The 15096-nt window shown below is 37.0% G+C and overlaps 1 protein-coding gene across 2 annotated transcripts in view; it reads right to left on the bottom strand.

Annotated features, from left to right (window-relative positions):
- Window positions 1-15096, bottom strand: part of CACNA2D1 (calcium voltage-gated channel auxiliary subunit alpha2delta 1) — a 502332-nt gene that overhangs the window by 12499 nt on the left and 474737 nt on the right. For both annotated transcript variants that reach the window (XM_032643128.1, XM_032643129.1), the window contains 7 exons: window positions 13627-13698; window positions 12612-12764; window positions 12473-12525; window positions 10817-10872; window positions 10284-10413; window positions 7968-8077; window positions 6749-6831 (listed from right to left, as the gene is read on the bottom strand). In XM_032643128.1, coding sequence (XP_032499019.1) covers window positions 6749-6831; window positions 7968-8077; window positions 10284-10413; window positions 10817-10872; window positions 12473-12525; window positions 12612-12764; window positions 13627-13698 — 657 coding nt within the window. The remainder of the gene's footprint in view (window positions 1-6748; window positions 6832-7967; window positions 8078-10283; window positions 10414-10816; window positions 10873-12472; window positions 12526-12611; window positions 12765-13626; window positions 13699-15096) is intronic.

Here is a 15096-nt window from a genome sequence, read left to right as displayed (position 1 = left end):
GTGCAAAGAGTGACAGTTTTACTTCTTTCCTCACTATGAGTTTGGAGGTATTACCTCTTCCTCACTTGGTTTGGATGTATTTGGATAACTTATTTGTAACTCTCTGGGCTTCCTGGATTTGGGCATCTGTTTCTTTTCCTAGGTTAAGAAGGTTTTCACTCATTTCTTCAAAAAGTTTTCTGCCCTTGTCTGCTTTTCTTCTTCTGGGACACTGTAACGTGAATTTCGGTCTGTTTGATGTTGTCTCATAAGTCCCTTTAGCTATCTTCACTCTTTTTTAAAATTCTTTTTTCTTTTTGCTCCTTGATGGGATGAATCACTGCCCTGTTTGTGAGTTTACTGATACTTTCTTCCACTTCCTCCGGTCTGCTATTTGAACGCCTCACTACTGAGTTTTTCAATATACTTACGGTATTGTATTCTTTGGCTCTGTGCCTTCTGTTTGGTACTTTCTTGTGTTTTCTTTGTTCAAATTCTCAGTTCACGCATTCTTGTGCTGACATGGTGACCATCTTTATGACCAAATTTTGAACTCTTTCTCATGTCAGTCACTCTTCTCTGTTTTATTAAGGTCTGTTTGTGGAGTTTTATATTTTTCTTTTAAAACATATTTTTCTGTGTCTTCATTTTCCTTGACTCTCTGTGTTGGTTTTTCTGCATTAGATAGAAGAACCACCTCTCCCCGTCTTGAATTGGCTTTTTCTTCTTGGATCCCCGTAGTTGAGGACGTGCTAATACCTGTCAGTGTCTCAGTGGGGAAGACTTCAGTCAGCATCAGGTACAGGCTGATTGGAGGCTGGATTCTCAGGCAGTAGCTTTCAAAGCATACCAAAAGACCTCTTTCAGGGCAAGACTGAGAGACGGGCATTTCTCTCCACTGCCTCTGTCCTGAATTGAGGGACTAGCCAGTTGAGAACTATTTGTTTGCTATGGTCCAGGATCCTTTGGTGCTTGTGAATGCCAGCCCTGCTGGTTACCAGAGCCAAGTGATAAAGGGGGTGTGCCCTTTGGGCAGCCACCTCAAAGGCCAGGATGCCAGGTGGGTTCACAAGCTTCTTTTAGGAAGGCACCACTGACCTGGAGTGGGACAGAGGGTCAGTAGGCATAGCCTACCCCTTCCCCTGTCTCCAAGGAGTCTTGCAGTAAGCCCCCAAAGCTGAGCTAAATTAGAAGCCTTACTTGCAGGCAATAACTTTTAAAGTATGCAAATAACCTCTGTCAGGAAATGATTGGGAGAAGTGCATTTCTCTCGGCTCATGTTTCTCTGAGCTTTGGAAGGATAGCCATGGTGAGTCCTTGGGAATCTGTTAAGAATTGTTTCTTTGTTGGCTATAGTCCTGTGGGTCTCATGGACACAAGCGCCACTAGGCGTTCAGAGCTAGGAGTTTTGGGGGCCCACCCCCCCATGAGAGTCTTGGGGTGACAGATGTTCAATCTAAACCCTTCACTGCTCAGGGAGAAGCTGGGTGTTGTGAGTTCCCTTCTAATTTTATGTTGCTGTGCTCAGTGTGGGGTTTATGGAGATAAAGTTCCTCAGCCTTTCCTACCCATTTGGATGTATATTACGTTTGCCCAGCGCATAGGGGTTGCTCATCTACTTTCTAGATGTCTTTCAGAGGGAATTGCTCTGTTTATAGGTGTAGATTTGGTAGGTCTGTGCGTTCAGGTGAGCTTTAGGCAACCTATGTTGCCATCTTGGACCAGAACCTCAACAACTCACACTTTTATATCTTCAGCCCTGAAAGTTCCGCTGACCTCCACATTCATTGATCACTATCACCTCTCCTTCTGATCCGCAGAAAGATCTCAAACTTGTCCCCAGATATTATTTTTCTGAATGACACTTCTAGGAGTAATGGATCAGGTCAAAGACAACAAGTCATCTGTGATTCCTCCTTTTTTCCCTCAAATCGAATCTATCAGCTTGTCCTCTTAACTCTAGCTTCAAAATATAGCCCTAAACTTACTACTTACCATATCATGTCCAAATTACCATTACTTCTTGCCTACACTCCTGCAAAAGCTGCCTCACCTCTCTCTCTGCTTCTACTCTTGCCCTTTAACAACATTTTCTCCAAAAAGCAGTCTTCTTAAAACCGTAAATCAAATCCTTTCATGCTCTTCTTGAAATTTCTCATAACAAAATCCAAATTTCTTATGAAGGCCTAAAAAGCCTTAGGTGGTCTGCAGCCTGGCTGCTTCTCCATCTTCATCCTATATTCCTCCCCCTCCCCTCACCACTCACACTGCTCCTATAACACTGACTTTCTCTGCAACAGGTCAAGGTATTACTATCTCAGGACTTCTGCACTTCCTCTTCTCTTTGTTCAAATACCTTTCCCTTTAAGTAGGTTAACCAGGTTAAAAAAACAGGGTGCTGAGTTACATATGAACTTGAGATAAAAAATTATATTTTAGTATAAATGCATCTTAAATATCTCATGCATAGAAGAATGGCCTGATACACAGTAGGTGTACTGTAAGTACTCGATAAATGAGTAGTGTGTACGCCAATGAAGCACTGCATGTATTGACTGGTTAGAAACACTGTAAATGTAAAATACTAATTTAAAGGCTTAATTGTCACTTCACCAGGAGAGCTCCCCAGTTCTAGTCAAGTATTAATTTGATGGAATGGAAAATTAGCACACATACAAGACCCACTGACGTATTAACGTCAAATACATCCTTATGTTCTAGAAATGTTATGGAAAGAAAAATATTCTCTCTGGCTCTGCTTCCATTGTTTTTATTTTTATATTTCTAGTGGGTTTTTGTGTGTGTGTGTGTGTGTGTGGGGGTTCATTTCCTCTGTGTGATGATGAGATATGTCTGTTTCAGTCTGGGAGGTGGTAGTTCAGATAACTTATTTGGAGTCCCTGAAGTCTGCATGTAGATTCACACTGAAAAATCTGTCCCTTCAGTTTCCTGATCATGTTTTCTCATGTGTTTTGCATGGGCAACCACATCTACCAAGACTTGTAATTATTATATGGAAGTAAATTATGAGATACATTCTAAAAACATTCTAAATCACAAATGCATAGATGTGGGAGAAACCTCAGCATTTTTTTCCTATCTTAAAGAGACCAAAATCCCACTAACACCACGACCAGAAAACTCTGATTATTGTAGTAGATAATAACAACAGACTGGTAGCTGGTTTCAGCTTAAAATAGTAAAGGGATACAGTGCCAACATTATATACATACGTTTTAAAATATGAGTAATTCAAAAATTTAATTTTAAAATTAAATAATTTTAAATGAGTAATTCTAAAATATGAGTAATTTTATTTGATTTCCTTCTAGGGATCTCTTTCAAACTACTCTTAGTAAAGATATCAACTAAGAATCCCTCATTCATTTTTTCTTTCCCATTACTAATTAAAAGAAAAACCATAGTTATATTCATGATTTCACCCCAAGGCTTACTTTTTAAAACCAGGTACGCTAGTGAGTAAAATCCTCTTCATTTTTCTCTTAGACAAGTATTACTAAACCCTTACTCTCCCTTTCTTTCCCCACCCAGAACCTGGGGTGACTATTTGCAAACAGTAAGAGTTCAAATCACTGGTAAGAACATCCACCAAATAATAGCTAACTTTTGAATTTAGATAGGTCTATACTTACGTCACCCACAGCAGCTTCAAAGAAAATGCATATTTAAAATTATTTAGGCAGGTAGATACTACACGTAACTCTTTTAATCGGAATAAGAGCCCTAACAAATAGTTTCCTACAGAGAACCTTAACACACTTACCACATTAATTCAGGAGGTAGGTTTAATGTACATATGTGTATACATACATATACACACATTTATTCTGCATATTCATTTTTCATGTACCCAGTAACGTGCATTTATCAGTTATGGTTGCATAAGATAATGAACTTCCTCAATAGTACATGTTATTGGCTTGCTTTACTTTCTTCTTTGATAAACTTTAGCTTTGTTTTTCTTTACCACTTAAATCTTCAAAACCATTATTTTACTATCCCAGAACAAATTTAGTTTTTTCTGACACTCCCTCTGCTTCTCCACTTTCCCCTCCTCTGATGAGCTCACTGCATTTATAGTAATGGCCACATCTCCATCTAGTGGTTTCCTAACCAATGAATACCTGGACAGCAATGAAGAAGGAATACAACAAAAGTGGTCTAGTTACAACAATCATGATTCCAGACCATCAAAAAAGAAAGTGCAAAACTGTAAATGGAACCCTGAATGTAAACTCAGGCCCTAAAATATCTATTCAGTCGTACTGAGTATGTAATTCAGAAATTTGTCAAAGAGTAACAAATAATGATAATCTTCACCTAGATAATGTAAGTTATACGAAAGCACTTCACTAAGAATATCAATATCTAAAAAAATCTAAAAATGCTGTTTAAACCATATCTGTTTAGAAAGGAAAAGAAGAATTAGATAATGAGCTTAGAAGGTACCGAATAATGCTTAATAAAATTGAAACAGATCATTAATTTTATGTTAGCATCTTCTGAAACAAAACTGATGGCCAACTCTAATAACTGTCCTTGGTATTTCTTTTAAGTAAAAAGTAAAAAGTAAGACGTTGTGAAGCATGTAAAATTTTTTTTCTCCACACTGACTTAATCTTTATACAAAACCTTATGAGAAATTACTGATTTTTAAATAAATATAGGAAACTGATATGCTCTGTTCAGGATTAGAACCTTATGTAACATTTGAAAGCTGCTATTCTCAAAACAACATTACTACTGGCATTTTAATAACCTGGTTTCAGGACATTTATTATAGTGGATTTAGGGATATGGATTACTTTTTAAAATTTCAAGCCAAACGCAAAAACAAAGAAAAATTAGAGAAAGTGACTGACCATCCACACCACATGAAAACTTGCAGTAAAATGAAGATAGGAGCTGACATCATGGTACAGGCACGACTCGTTGTGCATATAAGTTGATCCTATTAATAACGGGCAAAGTAGCAAGTACAGGAAAAGGAAGGAAAACACAGAAGACATACAAGATGAGATTTCATGCAATTTGCTGGCAGTTAGCAGTTTATGTGAGCCTCCATCCAGAGCAGATTCACAGTGACCATTGCAAATAAGCATTACCAAAATATTCCACTGCCAAAAAAACACAAGACATTATTAGCACATTAAGCTACTGAGCAAAAGTTGTACTTTCACACACACTCCACTGTATAATTTATAGGAACTTGAGTATTGGAAATTTTTGTCTTTGTAAAATCTGCATTATGCCTTGATCAAAAAGATAGTTACCTATGGTGCAAACAGTGGGGGTAATGGTTTTTATATGATCTTTCAAGCGCATCTGAGTAAACTTAATCTCAGTCTTTGGTGACAAATAATTGATGAGGGAAGTTTCCCTAATGAGTGATACTACCCTTGGGCCCACGAACAACACTCTCTGGGGAATGATTTGACGTGGCCAAAGCTCCTGAAGGTATATAGTAGACAGAACAACAGAAGTCCTCATATCTGGATTTCATTTAAGGCTCACTGTAAAATGAAAAAAAATCAAGTAGCTGCAACTTTGAATCACTTTCCCCCTCAGAGAGGAATGATCAATAATAGTCCTTACAGAGATAACTGGGATTTATTGGCTAAAACATTTTGCTTTTTTAGCCTTATTCCCCATCACTGATCTTATTTCTTCTTTGCTCCACTTTATATTATCTACGTGCATGTTATGCATCTATGGAAATGCCTTATTCTTTTTTGGAACAAATGTGGCTATGTGTATTTGAGTAAATAAGTACATATTAGGTAAATCTGTTCTAAATAAACAACCACCTCTAGAAATGCACATTAATCGATAAATGATCTGACATGGTTTTAGAATAAACAGTTCCCCAGATGATAACGCTTTATGTTTGCAAGCCACTTTATGCAAAGAGACATGACAGATTGGAGAACTGAGAAATATTATTTTTAAAATTTCAGTTTTTTATAAGTGGTGAGAAATTTTTATATGGGCTTTATGCTTGAGAGTAAAGCTTCTTAAAAATTAAAATAATTTGAAAAGCATAAAGCTGCTTCTATACACAGTAAGTCCAAATAGTGTTTATGAGAGAAAGACAGCTGACCTATAGGAAAAGTAGTAGTCATCTTAAATAACATACATTAAATATGCTTTGTAAAACTATACCAACTTAACCCTGTGTTATTGACCTGGCCAGGTTTCAAACAGTATAAAAAGTAATACAATTAAGAGAAATAATACAAACCTAACAGGTGGCAGAATTAGAAACCATGTAAAGTACAATTACAAACTAAGGGGATGATAGTGATTTAACAGGTTTTTAAATACACCGACTGAAGACTAAACACAGAAAATGTTATAATAAAAATAACTTTTATATCTTCAGGATTGGAATATAAATGAAGGTGGGCAACTCATATACCATTTGTAATGTTTACTGTCAGTTACTGGTCATTAGAAAGTTTTAAAATCATCAGATTTGTGATCTTGGATTATTAGTAAATTGGTCGGCATTGTGTTTGAAAGTACAATTTCTGTGGAAAGGACAGAAGAGGCAACTGTTAAGCTTATGCTAACCATGAAAAATACTGAAATAAAAAATCTATATACCAGCAAGTATGTCATGTTAATGAGAAACACTATGGTTATGGTTAAGACATTACACTGGAGTTAAAACTACACTTTGTCTCCTTAAATTATCGTGACCATTGAGTTATATATTTTAATACAGCAAATGTTTGGTCTTACTTACCAAGGCATTGTTATCAAAGCAGACATCAGGTCCTTTTCGGTATCTGGGTTGCTTCACCATATCACAAGGATCTGGACCATCAGCTAAAGAAACTTGTTAAGGAATATGAAGTTACTTTTTATTTTTTACACAATTAAAAAAATACAATGCAACACACTTATTTCTCAAAGCAAGCCAGAGAAACCGATGCCATTATTCTGGCCCCACACAACCAGTTCAAGTACTATGGGATTTAAAGTACTGAACTGCCACAAATTTTCTCCTGCCTAGGGCCTGTGTGAAGAGATCAACGCTTTACACAGCATGGTCGCTAGCACAGAGGAAGTACTCAGTAAGTATTTGTACAATACAAGTGGATGAAATGTGCAAATGACGTAGCATATAAGACAGGGTCATACACGTAAGACCGTAAGGGAGGGCCTGGGTGCCTCCTATTTAGCAAGACAGAAATAGAAACTAATTCCTAGTAATAAACATCAGTCCCAAACATAGGTGAGGACTATTTTTTTTCCAGAAACAGCAAAAACTACAGGCAGTCTACCGAACCTCTGCCTGCAATGCTTCAATCGTCATTTCACTGTCTTTTAGCATATTTACTACCCGAAGTCTTTTTAGCATTACTGCCATGGCAGTTCTAGCATACAACAGGATTTACCTTCTTTTTTTAAGGCTGAATAATATTCCATTGTAGGTATAGACCACATTCAACTCCATTTCTGATTACTGGCTGTTGACAGCTTTCAAGCCACAACAATCCCTCTTCCCTTCTGTCCCACACCTGGGCGAGCTGACAGGAAAGACTGAAAGTTTTTTCCACTGCCTGGAAGTTTGGGCCAACAAGCCCCAGGCAGCACTGGCAAAAGCCCAGCATGGTCCCCAACCACCATAAAACCCCAAGCCAGGACTTCTCCCTGCTCTCTCTAGCCATTTTCAGGGCTACTTGGGAACCTGCACTGCTCTATCCACAAAGACTCACTGCTCTATCCACAAAGACTCACGGTACCAGTAGGAAGCCTTTCACATCCTCTTGCTGCAGGTGTAGCATCATCAGTCTTGACATCCAAATGAAATTTTGTGTGGAGGGTCCATTCTGCCTCTGTGAGGTGATCTCAGCGCTCTGTGATATCTCTCTTTCTGGGCACGAACAACGTGACGAGGTTAAAAATGCACAGCTTTAAGATGGGTTTCCATTCCGAACCTCTCCAATGTCAAAGGATACAAGTCTGTTCTGCTTGTATGAGCAATCGTGTGTCACAGGGACAAGTCCCTTTGCTCTCAACCATTATGAATATTAAGTTGGTGTTCATAAGTTTTTCTACGTGGAAGATTCTGTAAAATATTTTTAAAAATCAGAAAAAATTATCATGAGAAAATAGATTTCAAAGATTTTTACACATTAAAATGAAAGAAAATAGGACCTTTGAAACAAAGCATCACCTACACGAACAGTAACACTGAATGATTTTAGAAGAGAAAGATTACCATGTTTGATTACCATGGACATGCTTTCTCTCAAATGAATACTAAAAAAATTCCAACAGATGTTTTAAGTGTGACCTTTGTTTCTTAAATGATAGTCCTCAATGCAAAATAAACACCATCTAGTTGTTTCATTTTACATATTTAGGGAATTGTGGTATCTATCACTGAAAATGTGCCCAAGTTGCCTTATTTTACAGTAAAGGAAAGTAGGAGCACAAAAATGGCTCAGCATTTCCCCAAGTCATGGCAGACTGAAATCTGGATCAGTGCTGTTCAACCAACTTTCTGTGAAGACAGAAACGTCTTCCGCTTTAACCAGCATGGTAAACAACTGCCACATGAGGCTGTTGAGCACCTGAAATGGTGACTAGCGTGACTGAGGCACAGAACTGTAATATTAATTAATGCCATTGATGATTAAAATTGCCACCTGTGGCTGGTCACTACTGAGTTGGACAACACAGGCACAGACAGAATTATGGGCTTTGAATTCGATGCAGTGTTTTTTTCCACATCTTAAGCTGCTTCTACCTTCCACAATAAAAATGTAGATCTGTCATTAAAGAGTAATTTATTTTTCAAAGAATGGGATTTTTTTTTTAACCTATTGGAGTTGGGACACAGCATAAAGTTACACAGCGCAAATGTAAGCATGATTTAACTTAATATCTTATAACGATCTTTACAGTTTAACTTAGTATTTTTTTTTTTTTTTGTGATATGCGGGCCTCTCACTGTTGTGGCCTCTCCCGCTGTGGAGCACAGGCTCTGGACGCGCAGGCTCAGCGGCCATGGCTCACGGGCCCAGCCGCTCCGCGGCATGTGGGATCTTCCCGGACCGGGGCACGAACCCGTGTCCCCTGCATCGGCAGGCGGACTCTCAACCACTGCACCACCAGGGAAGCCCCTAACTTAGTCATTTTTTAAAGTATATATTGCTGTTACTGAACATCAATCAATGAAAGCCCAAAGACTCTAAACTCTTTCTGATGTACCCATTAAACATGCCACAGTTCTGTTTCCTGAAGGTGATGTCCTGATATACTAATCTCGAAACAAGACGGTCTGCTTTTTTCTGAGTACATGCCTTACTCTGCCCCTTTCCTCTTCCTCCTCCTAGGATATACAGGTTTAATAAAGTAAGTCATAAAATCATACTGACCATGTCTATTAAAATTTTGTGCTAGTTTCAGTTAACCCCCTCCCGAAAATATATATATTTTTAACTGTTAGAGACTTCTTTTCCAAATCGCCTAGCAACTACCTATTCCATCCCTGTCAGCTGCTCAGATTACCTCACCTCCTCATCTTTCCTCTTCTCTCTGTTAACATTTCTTCTAGAACAAGCTGTCCTCAGCTACTGAAAACAAAGTGTCCCAACTCTGTGCCTTTCTGCTCCGTTCTCAGGGATCCTGTGACATGGATTATCCCTTTCCTTTCAAAACTTCAAAAATCTCCCACCTTGCCTTTCTCTCTCTCATTACAACAAAATGAAACCTCTCCATCTCTTCCAAAATGTTTTCAAGATGTTTTATGGGCGGTGATGACTAACATTAAGCTTGATTTTAGGAAATGATATGTTCTCCTAGTTCTTTCAGTTTCAACTCAAAGATACATTCAATTCTAAATTTAAGTGAAGACTACAAGTAAAACTTACTAGCCAAGAATATTTTTGTTAACCTGTTTAGTAAATATAATTAATTCTAGTCTTATCAGAGAAAATAATCTCTGAAACTATCGACATTAGAAAAATTTTAATATGGATTCTTCTAGACAAAATATAATACAATCAAATTACTCTATGCTCTGCCTAAAAGTGGGTATAATTTTTTTGATCACGTAATTATCACTGTTGAAGGGATTACAACTTATCAGAGTTAGAATTAATTTTAAAAACTTTCAGAGAAACTGAAGAGCTCTGATTATTTTCAAAGCAGTTATTCAGATCTCTCGCACTCAAAAGACAACCTCCGTTATTTTCTGTGACGATTATAAAAGTGAATACAGTTTCTTAGTCAAACAGGACTAGTCCAGAAATGAAGAAACAAATTACCTGGAACAGTTTCCACAGTCTAATACACCGCTGAATGATTTACTATCGTTATCGAAGAAATACTGGGTTTGTTCGGTAATGCAGCTCTGCTTTGATAGAGAGGCTGTGAAGTCGTCATCTTCCATCTCAACTGTGGGGAAAATAAAGACCATCGCCATGAGAGGACACTTCAGTCGGTCTCCCAGAGCTTTCATTTCTCACAGAGCAAAACAAATGTATGAGGGCAGGCACCTCAACTGGCTTGTTTACTCCGTGTGGTGTAGTGGCAGCCCTTAAAGATGCCCAATAACTATCAATAGAATAAATGAATTTGAATACATTTGAGTTTGAATACAGCTGCAAAACAGAGGCCAATGTGACCTAGGAATGTTTCTAAGGCAGTAGGAAAGTTCTGACAAAGAGATTTCAACCTACAAAAGTGTTAAATGGACGATCTCTCTCTCTCTCACACACACGCACTTTCTGAGTTTTGAACCCGGAGCATCCAAAAAGAAAATGTTAATTATTATGACAGTATCTGAGCATTTACATACCTGCCTCAAGAAGTCGTGGAAAGGTCAAACTCAAGAGAAACTGCTGTAGAATAGACCTGAATTTTAAATATGAAAAAGTATTGATATTTTCCTTCATAAATTAACAAAAACCAGAGTATTTTCGGCATGTACACAAACACGTTTCTTTTTCATCTTTTTGGAAAAAGTTGAGAGTTTGCTAATAGAAAGTTGAGCATTTTTATATAAGTATTTCTTAAATTATGCAAGACATTGTCAATTCCATTCTGTAAAAGAAGTCATGAAGTCAGATGTGTTCAGGACCCAGTGAGCGACACATATGTGTCAAGACACCTAATACAAAATCAGAGCCAGGAGAAGTGATAACTCTAAGAGGGAGAATGTCATCATTCTGGTGCGTAGTTTTCACACTCAAGATTTTCTCCTTATTTTAGTTATTAAAGCTCTGTGGTAGGAAAAAAACCCTAAACAAAAATGACTTTGTACCATGGCTTTACGAGCTATTTACTTTACAGTATAGAACATATTTGTAAATACATCATGTGGCATTCATGAAATAAAATATACATATTATATATAGGGCATATGGCATGCCCTATATATCAGTTTTACAATAAATGACAATTGAGCCAAATATTCGTAAAAACTCATCTGGAACTTAGTTTAGTTAAAACAAAAGTTGGGGGGAGGTTGAGGAGGGGGAAGGTTCTGGCCTGAAAATAGCATAAAGACAATCAAGTATTTCACGATGACTACGAGCTTCAGAAAACCTATGTAAGTTCATATACAAATGTCACTGTCAGAACAGAAAGCACCCTTTTCCACAATTTTTTTAAGAATAAATTGGATTTTTAATCTAACATCTTTGCTATTTTAATAAAATGGCATAATCATTTAATTTTCGCTGGGAAAGCCACAACATCAAGTGAACGTTATAGATTAATATACATGGAATAAAACTTATACAATACAGTAGGGTAATGATACAAAAGAGAGAGAGGGAGGGAGGGAGAGAATGGACCCAGACACAACAGGAGGATTAGTTACTTGACTGATCAGACCCAAACAATGACAAATTTGATCTTCCAGACTTTCCACAGTGCCTCAATGAGCAGTTTAAATGTCTTCTTTTCATAGATGGCAGGATATAGGTAAGAGGGGGAAGGAGGGAGGAAGGGTAGAACCAGTGAAAAGAATTAGATCCATTTCAGGAACATGATGCTTCTAAAATGATGCCAGCCTTTGTAAGAAAAATGAAGAGGTAGAAAGATAAGTCATCATGTCATGAATTTGATGGATGAAGACATTTAACTTGCGTAATGAAGGCAATAAATAGTAACTTTTATAGATCAATATGCCTAAAATGTAAGGACTGAGTATAATATAAACAAAAAATACAAATGAAAAGAGTTTCAACAGATCCAAAGGTAAAAGAAGCCCCTGAAAAGGCTGAAGTGTACCTGAGCACAATACTGTTTTCATATAAAACGCTGAATGGCTGTAACGGTTTTACAGTGATCATTAAGGAAAAACACTTATGAATATTACCAATACGTGCTGTAGGAAATGAAAAAACTAGTTCCCATAATAATTATCTACGTCCATCTTTCCATCACATTCTTTACTATTTCACAACACTTTTCTCTCAATACCAATAAAACTACAATTTTGACTTACCAGGCAGCAGCAGTGGCCCACCAGCCAATGTGTAATATGTCTGCTATTGATGGCTATAAAATAGAATAAAAAGGTATTACGTTAATCTACACTGAGTGTCCCTCTGAGAGGATGGAAGGGTGAGTTGCATATTACTAACCACGTATGCTGAGCGATGCCCTGCTCCCTGTTTCGGTGCAGCTCCAGGCTCACACACTGACTGATAATCGTAAGATTTATTATAAGCATAAACTGATATATTAACCAGGTGTCTCATCAAACTTGGATCAATCTCTCCAAAAAATCTTCCAATCTGGTACAGAAAAAAATAATAAAGTGTCAAATGTAAGCCAAATATTAACACCTGAACCAGTACAAACAAAAGAAATGATACAAAGAAACAGAACTAAAACTATTGAGGAGCTTGAAAACAAAAGCAAGTAATAAACCGGTATATGATGCTCTGAAAGAACCCCAGTGAGATTAGCTATTCTCATTTCTGAATGGCTCCCTGTGCTATTTGGAAGGAATGGACAGTTTACTAAGCCTTAAGTCACAATCCAATAAGAGAAATGGTGAAACTAGAAAAAGAAACTTGTAGGGACTGTGCTGAACTGGAGTGAGTCCCATCTATAGGGACAACCTGTAGCTCACCAACTCCAACCCATAAATATTGTAATTTAGGAAAACTGTCCAGTATTGAGAGATCTTTTTTGTTTGTTTTTTAAAGAGAAGCCAGATATACAGATTCAGAAATGAAATTAGTTGGCAATTAATTCTACTTTGTTTAAAATCCTGTGTAAACCAAAGAGCCTAACTTGCCAATTTCCAAATTTCAGGTTAGAATTTTCATCTGTTTCAAACCAGCTATGTATTAGGACTGACATTATCAACTGATGAATATGTGAACATTTTCTAAATTTCTGAGAGATCAAAAATAAAAAGTTCATATGATGTTAAAATCCTTAGCTCTATATTTTAATGGTAACTGTACCAGAAAGTAAACTCAGCTAACAAATATAAGGAAAACTAGTTTTAGGATGCATTTCTTAATGGTTTATATTTACATTAAGAACTTCAATTATCAATTTTTATAGTGGTGTGAAGGGGTTTTGTAATGTTGATCAGGGAAACACACTTTGGAAACCCTACTCCTTGCCACTTTAGGTACATACCTGGTTAGTGTAATCATCATGATTTGCCATCAAAAGAAACCCACCATCATCTAGAATCACACAATCCATTACCTAGCAAAACAAAAATAACAGTTAATACACTTTTTTAGGAAGGTTAGGTTACATAATCATTACTCCATTATATAGATGATTATAACAATAAAAATAGGAGAAAAACTTAGATAACTGTATCTTCTCTTGAACATACATGCTCAGGAGATTCTGATGAAGTAAATTAAGGGCATGCATATAGATTGCTGTCAAACCATCAAGGCTTGAAATTCCACCACGATCCGTCTAGTTAAAATAGTCAACTCAGGGACTTCCCTGGTGGTGCAGTGGTTAAGAATCACCCACCAATGCAGGGGAAAACGGGTTTCAGCCCTGGTCCGGGAAGATCCGACATGCCGCGGAGCAACTAAGCCACAACTACTGAGCCCACACGCCGCAACTACTGAAGCCCGCACACGTAGAGCCTGTGTTCCGCAACAAGAGAAGCCACTGCACCACAACGAAGAGTAGCCCCTGCTTGCTGCAACTAAAGAAAGCCCGTGTGCAGCAACGAAGACCCAACGTAGACCAAAAAAAAAAAAAAGTCAACTCAGTCTGAACGAGAACATAAGAACAAATTAGAAATAATCTTTTCACCACCCCACTGTCATCTAAATGAACCAGGAAACTGGATAAACCAAAACATTTAATAATGTACAATTATTATTTTAAACACATACTTAATATTTTGACAAGAAAGACATTAAGAAAAATCCATTTGGGGCAATATTCATCACACGCTTAAAAATAAAGAGCAGCAGCATGAGGTTATTTATAACTATTTTATACTAAAAATATTTGATTGGATAATCTCAGATGTAAAAGCAGGAAACAAGTCAAAAAAAATGCCTTTGACAGAGGAAAAATAATCATATATCCTAAAGTATTCCCATCCAGTTTATGTTTAAATGCATGAATCAATTTAATAATTTTTATTGTATAAAATCACAAAAACATTGTTTTCAGATTTGGGGACGTAATGCACTCTATTTTTCTAATATGAAAGGAGCTTGCTAAAACCTTTGCTCTAAAAACAGCTGATACATAGCCCATGTAAAATGAATGTTACAAAAATAATTAAAATTACTGGCTTATGATTTCACAAGACTAGGAGTGAATAAAATGATATGAAACCCCTGCTCCCTTTGGAAATATATAGACATACATAAGAGGACTGAAAGAAAATAGTGGAATTTGTCATTCTTATTCATTATATGAATAATTTATCTAGTACCATTCTTACAGCATCTTCAGCTTGGAACAAAGCAAGTTGAACATTTGCTTTTTCAATTTCTCAAACAGAAATGGAAGTAATAGAAGACAATGTAAAATCCAATCCAGGCAAGTAAAACTATGTAATACCAAGGTTAGTTAAAAAACCTTTCTCACTACTATAAACACAGTGTGAAAAATTCAGAT

Source organism: Phocoena sinus, chromosome 9, assembly GCF_008692025.1.
Source record: "Phocoena sinus isolate mPhoSin1 chromosome 9, mPhoSin1.pri, whole genome shotgun sequence".
Lineage (NCBI taxonomy): Eukaryota > Metazoa > Chordata > Mammalia > Artiodactyla > Phocoenidae > Phocoena > Phocoena sinus.
Note: the sequence above shows the minus strand (reverse complement) of the source record. Positions and strands in the feature narration are given on the sequence as shown.